At 31.8% G+C, this 9,289-nt stretch overlaps 1 protein-coding gene across 2 annotated transcripts; it reads right to left on the bottom strand.

Moving 5' to 3' along the window:
* Positions 1–1,742: 1,742 nt before the first annotated feature.
* Positions 1,743–9,054, bottom strand: LOC106124827 (monocarboxylate transporter 12-B). Of its 2 annotated transcripts, none has more exons than XM_013321812.1 (8): positions 8,882–9,054; positions 6,082–6,274; positions 5,558–5,828; positions 5,163–5,365; positions 4,885–5,086; positions 4,600–4,775; positions 3,797–3,962; positions 1,743–2,392 (listed from the first exon to the last, which is right to left on the bottom strand). In XM_013321812.1, exons 2-8 carry the CDS (start codon positions 6,193–6,195, stop codon positions 2,040–2,042), a joined length of 1,485 nt encoding a protein of 494 aa, XP_013177266.1. In that variant the 5' UTR covers positions 6,196–6,274; positions 8,882–9,054; the 3' UTR covers positions 1,743–2,039. The 2 variants fall into 2 exon arrangements, with proteins under 2 accessions (XP_013177266.1, XP_013177267.1); XM_013321813.1 differs by having other exon boundaries at positions 8,898–9,054.
* Between the last annotated feature and the right edge of the window lie 235 nt (positions 9,055–9,289).

Raw genomic sequence — 9,289 nt, 5'->3', positions numbered from 1 at the left:
AGAGTTTTACCATCAAAAATTGAGCGAAAAAAAATTCGCATATCATGGTAAATATTTTTCATCCTACATTTAACATTTTGATATAGATACGTTATCGAACAGATACAGCAAAATTAACAATAAACACAAAATCCCTCTAGTATATTGGCAAGTACTGGCAGATATTTTGTTATATCTGACAGCTGTATTATGGAAAATTTCAATATGCGTCACATATTTATAGTAACCAAATCATAGGTGCAATAAAGTCACTTTACTTTTAAAAAACTATCTAGAATGTCTTTTCAAAATCAATTTACTTATTTCACATTTCGTAAAAATCAAGTTCTCGATAGTAAAAGGCCTGTCACATTTGAGATGTTATAAGACTTTTTATATTTTTCGACTACAACTGGCTTTATAAAACACTAGTTGTCGCCCGCGTCACCGTTCGCACGGAATTTTATAGAAAAACTTAATTAGTAGCCTGTGTTTTTTCAGGCTTTGTTTTACATTTATGCTAAACAGGCGTTCGGAGAGATACCTTTTAAAACATCCATCCATCCAAACATTCGAATTTATATTATTAGTAAGATTAAAAGTAAAGTTTGTTTTATGTTGATTTAAAGCGTTCTTACAATTTAATTAGTTTTTAAAACAAAGATATGCAAAATTACAGTTATTAAATAAGCCAAATCATATTTCAAGCTACTGAGTTAACAGATAATCAGTCCTGCGTAAAAAAATAACGGCGTAATGTTAAGCAACTGTTTGCAGAACACAAATATATCTGTGTTTAATTTCGTCGACGCTAAATAAATTCATTCCCGCTGTGCAACGCGGGGTGCGCGTAAATCTAAAGGGTCCTTTTCGTATATATTTTCCAGGGGAAACTAACGGATTATACTCCGCGCCCAGAATTTTGTATATTTTGCTCTTTGTCGTCGAGGAATATTGTATAGTGAGCTATTGTATGATATAACAAACATTTTTTCACCAAGTCGCTTTGAGTTAGTGTGCTTCTACGGAACGTTTTCAGTAAATGTATGCATTTACACCACTCAGAGATGTATGGGCTTTAATTTATTGCGTGCAGCAAACAGTTTATACCAACGGATAAACATTTGACAAGTAATTTAGAACTTTTTACAAAATGTTTCTGATTCTACTATTATGAATATTCGTAGTGTAACATATTTTTTTTAATATGGACTTTGCTTGAAATATAGTGATTTCTACAAGAGTAATTTGTTTCAATAAGACAAAAAAAAACTTATTAATACGCATTTATCTTTATACATTGGTCATCATACAAATCATCATAGAAATATATTAGGTATATAACTCATGTAAGAATGCATTTTTATAATTTACATTTAAAATATAATAGAATAAAGAAATTTGTTTTGTGTGAAAGGAACAAATTCATCCTTATGCAAGTCAGTGACCGTCTGCTTGCGACGCCCGCCGCGTGCTTTTCCAGGCCGCCAGTTATTGTTTTAAACATGAGATATTTGGGATATACCGTTGTATAGTTTGTAAAGACAACGTTTGTTCAAAAATAAATTTTAAAAAATATTCAACGTGGTTGACTATAACCTAATCACCCGTAATTTAGGGTAGGCTCCGAACCCCTCGGTGGGGACGTATGATGATGATAATTCAACGTGTCATTTTCTTGATCTAAATGGAAGAAACATTAAATACCATAGTTAATAATTTTAAGAATATACAATTTAAAATATAATAAAAATATTCATCTCTTTGTTTTCCATTTATTAAAAAACAAAATATTTTTATAGACTAGATAACATATTAAGTTTTTTACGTATAATTTTCACCTAGAAGTCATTACTTATAACTAGCTTCAGTCTTAATATTATAAATGCTTGCTAATTGTAATTAAGTATATAATTGTTCCATGTATCACAGCCACGGAAATCATTAAAAACTCATTCCTAACCTAATAATTTTAAACTATGTTAAGCCAATACAATACTGCCTCAATTTCAGTTATTTAAAACACTTTGTTGGCAATTTTGTTTCTTTTGATTCTTCTCTCAAGACATTTCTAGTACATCTCCATTCTTCTTCTTCCGTCTTCTTTCTTCAAACCATATTAGTATCATATCAGGTACCCACATTATTAAGAACATAACTAATAAAGCATTCTGTGCGGATATACATACGATGAAGCTACCCGTGTAATCTCTAATCCATCCTAGAAAGTATCCAGCAGGTGGGACTATCATACCCATGCTTAACATACCCAAACCCACTGCAGCTGGCACTTGATCCATCCTACAGTTTTCTGAGATAGCAATGTTTCGGGCAACAATAACCATACTTCTACCGAAACCGTATAAGCATGATAAAAGTAGTAGAACACCCAAGTCTGTTTGGTACGCCAATACTGAAATGAATAAAAGATAAAACTATAGTTTTTTTCATAAGAGAAGGGGGCAAAGGGGCAGCGGGAACACCGAGGTGATCAACATATCCCCTAGCAACACCAGAGGAACTGCAGATGCGTTGCCGGCCTTTCTCAGGTATAAAACTTTTCTCAACGGTTACATTTTATTTAACTTCAGAAATTAATCTCAATATCTGAGTGTTTTTGACATAATAATAATTTAATTAGAAAAGTATTTTAAGAAAGTACCCATATAAATAAAATGAAATTGAAATAACTTGGGTGATTCAAAGCAAAATATGTACTGTCAATCAACTATTCAAACATTCTTACAAAAACATATCGATATCTCTCTCATTCTTTCTGAAAAAATAGAGACAACAATATGTTTTCGTGCAGATACATCTACAGGGGAAACCCTGTTATCAACTTTATGCATTACCACTGAATTAAATATAATTCTGAGTTAAAATCCCCCCATTCGACTATTGCCGTGAACTATGTCCTAACACTAGATTTCTTAAGCTTAAAGAAATGTTAGTAAATTAACAAAAATTTACTAATATTTTAATAAAAAAAACCTTATTATAAATTTATTTTTTTGACACACTGTAATAGTTTTGGAGATAAGATATTGTTGTTTTGAAAATAACTACAGATGATAATTATGATAATAGTAACCTAATTATCATCGTTTTATAATCGTGTGTATTCTTGCTTTGCCGGATCTAATAATCTTAATATTTGTAACAAATTACGCAAACGTCAAATTATAACAAAGCAGTTATAACTATAATACATTTCTTAATAAACTGATGTATACTGTTTTCACGATATTATAATAAAATAGAGAGAAAAAGAGCGTCGGTGGCTCAGCGGTTTCAGCACTCGACTCGACTCAGGGGTCAAGCACTTGACTAGCCATCTGCAGGTCCTGGGTTCGAATTCCGCCATGTACCAATGTGTTTTTCGATTTTCATTTTACATATGTACATTAATTCGACGTTCTTACGGTGAAGGAAAACATCGTGATGCAAACTGCACATATCCGAGAAGAAATTCGAAGATATGTGTGAAGTCAACCAACCCGCACTTGGCCAGCGTTGTTGACTATGGCCTAGTCACCCTTAACTTAGGGTAGGCTCCGAGCCCTTCGGTGGGGACGTACAGTGAGCTGATGATGATGATAATAAAAAAGAAGTCAAATAAAATTCATTAGACTATTCAATGAATAGGTTTTCAAAATAATAAACCGATTTAAAAGCTTTTTTTTGCTGTTGGGACTATATTCCGCATATTATATATTTATAACTAAATCTCTTAATTCCGCGGCGATGAACTTTCACCTGCTATAAAGATCAGAAGTAACTTATAAAATGGATAAACAATTTCTAAATAACTTACCTTGTCTAACAACGATAAGCCAAACACTTGTCATAATAATCATCATTCTAGCTTTTATTCTATACTTGTCTTGGAATACGGGCAATGTTAATCTTCCAATGATATCGGCGATGGCAACAGCTGACATACAATTTGCAGTTTGCTGTTTGTCCAATGACGCCACTTTCTGCAATTAAATAGAAATTAAAATATCGTTCAGATAATATGAATCTGGGTAAATATTCCTTTTTTTGGCAACCATACTTATAAGTCCTTAAAGGATGAATTGGATCTCACATGGCGTTAAGTTATACAATTAAAAGCGGTTAAAATGTTGAATATAATTGTAATAATTTGATAACAAGATTTTATTTAAAATTGCGTCATTCCAAAAATAATATTGGATGTTGCTATGCGGTGCTTGTTACAAAAACTGACGCGGATATACGAGTATTTTATTTAATAATCCGATTTTTTATTAAAAAACCAAAACACCCGACTGTAACATCTCTTCATACGTCAAAATCAGATCAGTGGTAAACATAAAGAAGATAAATATATAAAACCCCGCATAAATAAATTTACATACGCGCGAAAAGCAAGTCCTGAGTCGGATACATATAGGATGTTACTATTTTGATCCTTAAGTTTGCATATCATTTATTTCACAGTAGCTAAAAGTTGGAAATGTACTTAACATTATTGTGATCGTAAAATAGAACTAATGTATGAGTGTCTATGTGTGTTTGCGTGTGTGTATATGAGTGTTTGAGTGTGTATGTGTGTGTGTTAAAGTATTCATCAAAGTAAAATTAAATACGAACCTGTAAAAAGAATGGGAATATAAGGCTAAAGTTTTGTATCGATGTCACTGTTAAAGCAGTTCCTATAATGATGTTAATGAATCGAGGACTCAGTAACAAGGACATGTCAAACAGTTCATATATCTTACGGAATATACTTTTATGTTGCTGTGTTGTTTTTGGTGTTGAGTTATTGCCTGAAAGTAAACTACATTCTTTTAGATAATCAAAGGCTAAAGGAAAAAAATAGTAATTATTGTCGCTTTTTCTTAATGAATAAATTTATTATTAAACGTATTATCGTACCATTCATTGCCAATCCTTTTTCATTGCTTGAAATCCGACTACCATTTTGATATATTGCTTCACCATTTATTTTATGGTCTTTATCAATTACAATATTTTTGTGTTTTTCTTCTAATAGATTTATTTTTTCATCAATAATAACCTCCTCTTCGACTTTTTTCATATGCCAAGCTACTGGCTGAATTAATAATGTTCCACCGATCTATAAACAGAAAAAAAATTAAATAAATTTCATTTTGATTATCCAAGATTAAGTGCTATATTACTAAATATATTACCCCATGTAAACTTAAGGATCCTAATAACATGCATGCTCCTCGGAATCCATAATTTTCTAAAAGATATCTAACAATATGCGGCATTACTGTTTGTCCTATGCCTGTACCGACGTTAGCTAAACCCACAGCTCTGCTTTTTCTTAATTTAAAGTAACTATTGATTGCCACAAATGAAGAATTTTGTATGAAGCCTAATCCTAAACCTAGAAAAAAATAAAATTGAATAAGAATGAAGTAACAAATGTAGAGGTAGGCCGAAAAAAGTATTAATGGATTGTATAAGAGAGGATATGTGTCAGAAGGGAGGGAATTCAGATGTAGCGGATGATAAGGAAAAGGTCAGGAAAATTATTAAAAACAATTAAGATGCAGTTAAATATTTAGAGTTCTCTTACCTAGTAAAATACCGTAACTAATTACTAAATGCCATATATTAGTTGAAAAGCCGCTTAGTAAAATACCCAGAGTACAGCTGCACGCTCCCAGCACAGCTACAAATCTAGTCGACGTTAATTTTACTATTGCCCCCGCAATGGGACCACCGAAATTTGTAGTAAATAACATAGTGCTTAGCACAACAGCAGCGCCTTTAGTATTGTGGCCCATTGCTTCTAACGCGTCTCCGTACAACAAACTGAATAGCGACAACATGGACTGATTGAATATCTGAAAACCGTTTTACAAATTAAATCTCTCTTAGTAGATTTACTACGAGGTATCTAAGCTAGGGATTTCCTTTTATTGTTCATTTGACTTTGAAAGATCACTTAATGCGCTTTTTTTTCAAATAACTTACAATTCCAACATAAATAGAAAGTATTTTATAAGATTGTACAAAGCATTTAAGACTATCAGAGACCTGTGGGAGAGGTCCTAAGAAAATACATTATTTATTTACGTCAACAGACAATAAACATACGTTAGATAGTGCTGCGCCGGCGACAACCATCCAGCCCCAACCCCCATCTGGTGGAACCAGTTTTAGTCTTTTCTCCACTCTGGGAACGGCCATCATTGAATTCCTATTTGACATTTTTATTTTCTAAGATTTTTCTCATAATATTGAGCGTAAGCAGGAAAGGTAATATCATTTAATTCCTGAGGTTTTTTATCTGTGAACAAATTAAAAAATAAATACCTAAGTCTTAAAGGTAATAAATTACTAACAATATAAATTGGTGACAATCAAATTACACAACTTCCTCGAATCAGTCACCTGTCCGGACAACTAAGTAGGGTTACGGTCGCTGTAATGGTGCCGAGTAATCACATGGACCGGTTTGAAATTGCATGACTTCTTAAGACAGAATAAAACTGTCTGTTTTTTGGCGACTTCTTAATCAAGGCGAGTGTATGGTCTATACTATCCCACAATGTTAACGGTTTTGTGGTACACTTTACGAAGAAACTATTACTCTTTCAAAGGCCTTATATTTCTAAATATTATTATATTTTTAACGCGATCTGTGCAATTATAATCTATTCAATAAAAGATAAAAAAAGATTTTTTTTTTCAATTAGTACAAGGCATTTAATCATTGAATAAAATCATCTTCAAATTCTCACAGTCGGACACGCTGTATAGTCTCTACCAGTTACAGTATGATGTCTACTGCTAATACCTTCGAGAAACACTTTCGATTTATAACAATGGATGACCAATTTCCATTAAAATAAATAGATGTAGTAATTCGACTTATAATCAGTGAAGACATTGACCTAAGAGATTGTTATTGACTACATAACTGAAATTTTTTGCGGGTCACTTGCATCATTCTTTATCATACAACGGTTAAAGTCCGATTGTATAAAAACTCTACATTCCGATATTGTGAGTTCGCCAAACTTATCGATGAAGAACGTAAACAAACAAGTGACGATGGAACTGTTTTTCTAGATATGCTTGACATAAATTTGAAAGCGAGTACTCGGTGATAAGGTTGTTATTCTTGATTGCGGTTTCTAAGAGGCCATCATATGTTTATATTGCGCATTTTAATATATCATACACAAATATTTCCTTATTTTTAAAACGATTGTATTATGAAGTTATCTGATGAAAAGTTTAGTTGATTGTAGTCATAAATATTAAAGTAAAAAAAAAGATTTAAGCAGCTTGTCAAAACTGTATTTAATATTATATTTAATTTGTACGTGCAATAATTATTTTTGACAATTGCTTTTAAACAAGTTAATTATTTATCAGACTATATGTAGATCACGCGTATAAATATAGAAACAAAGAAACAGAATTAATCATAATGAAAATTTACAAATTAATCGATTCATCTGTTTTTAAATGACAAAACCTAGATGTAATACCAAAGTAAACATTCAGGCTGGTTTTCTATGAGATTATGGTTAGCAACCTGCACTGGATAAACGTGGTTGGTTATCCTTAGCCTAGTCACCCCTAACTCCCTAATTTAGTATAGACTCCAAGCTCCTCAGTTGGGACGTATAGTGAGCTGATGATGATGGTATATTTCTCTTAAATCGAACAAGTTTCTATCTCTAGTATCCTCCTACTTAAAAACATGGTATTGTCACGTTGTCCCACGCTTGAGTTTTTTTAGTATAAGAATAGTGATGTTCAAGGTAACAATAATTTACTCCATTAATACCATGACGCGAACTCTGAAGATAATTTTTTGTTCCCATAACTTCTTACATTTCTTTATGCCTTTAGTGACAAGCATTATCAGATTATTGCCTAGCGGGCCTTATCAGATTTTAAATCTACGAATTTTTTATCAGTGATTTTCTTTTCGCAGGCGCAAATGTGATCTATTACCATGTTTGCTGTTAATTAATTTACTATGATATCAGAATTTAAATCGTGAATAGCTTATTATCACATAAATATCTTCCGCTGTACTTACCGTGGGTTTCTGATACCAAAGTCCCCGTTTAAAATCTATTGTTATATCTGTTTTGTCAAAGATACAGTTAAGTTTACAGGGATGACAATATGTTTTATACGGATATTTTGGTCTCAGAAACCAACGGTTAATATTTTCCATATTTGAGGCGAGTTTGTACGCTTAATATGCGTATTGCAGAAACGCAATCTTTCGTGGTATTGGATTAATTGGAAAGTTTAGTTTGAATTTAAATATACTATATTTTCTTATTATCCAGTTTTCAAACAATATTAATTATTTCAATATGACTGATTATCTTTTCAAAGCGCCTGATATGTTGAGATTACGAAGATTTTCGTTAGTAACTAGAGTTATACTATTCTTATCACGAATTTATCTATGGCTTATGTTTATCAGTGTTTGTATAATGTTAATTCACATTGAAATAATCTTAATCTACATATTAGACAACCTAACCTTTTCAAGACATTTTTTTTCCAATATTATAAATTAAACATCGACGATGAGTATTAATTAATAACAATGCAGGAATTTAATAGTTCATTATAATGATACATATTGAATTGCTTCGCCGATTGATAATATTATGATGAAACAGTCAACATATGTAGTACAGCGTATGACCCCAATATGAACATATAGTATAAGAAGTAGGTACGTACAGTACTTTATACCAATATATTTTTCCGCCTATATTAATAATGAAATATTATTCTACAAAAGTTTAATACGAATAAATCAATCAGCTTCAAAATAAATTAAATAAAGTTATAAAATAATCTATATGTACAATAGGAATTCCCAATAATGGAATGTATATTATAAAAATCTTACCTATAAGAATACATACGCATTGTAAACCAGTGTCTTGGATACAATAGGTGGTGGAATCACAACAACGATAACGCGTCCGGTTTCAATCACGTGTGATATTGAATCATCGACTTGTTTTATTTCGCACAATGCAGACGACCGCTCCTCACCGCAACACACCAGTCAATGAGGGTACGACCGAAATTATTTAGTAACTCCGATAACATTATATGTATTATTGGTTTTTGTTTTTTTATAACCATTGATCACGGGACGAACGGTAACTATAAGTCAAATATACACAGCTTGATATAATAGGGTTAAAAGTTAACATTATTATTCAAAATTTTGCAATAATCTTTGGATAAAGTCATAGAAACTGAGAGTGACTGATTTAATTCAGCCGAGTATGACGCATAGAATTATAGA

Source organism: Papilio xuthus, unplaced genomic scaffold, assembly GCF_000836235.2.
Source record: "Papilio xuthus unplaced genomic scaffold, Pxut_1.1 DF825946.1, whole genome shotgun sequence".
Taxonomy (NCBI): Eukaryota; Metazoa; Arthropoda; class Insecta; order Lepidoptera; family Papilionidae; genus Papilio; species Papilio xuthus.
Note: the sequence above shows the minus strand (reverse complement) of the source record. Positions and strands in the feature narration are given on the sequence as shown.

What these genes read in the sequence shown, in the direction of transcription:
- LOC106124827 (XM_013321812.1), bottom strand. Translation starts at nt 6,195, where the DNA reads ATGTCAAATAGGAATTCAATGATGGCCGTTCCCAGAGTGGAGAAAAGA. An exon ending in GATCCTTAAGTTTACATGGG is followed by an intron (nt 5,087 to 5,162) that starts GTAATATATTTA and finishes TTCTGTTTATAG; the next exon opens with ATCGGTGGAACATTATTAAT. An exon ending in TATTCCCATTCTTTTTACAG is followed by an intron (nt 3,963 to 4,599) that starts GTTCGTATTTAA and finishes ATTTAATTGCAG; the next exon opens with AAAGTGGCGTCATTGGACAA.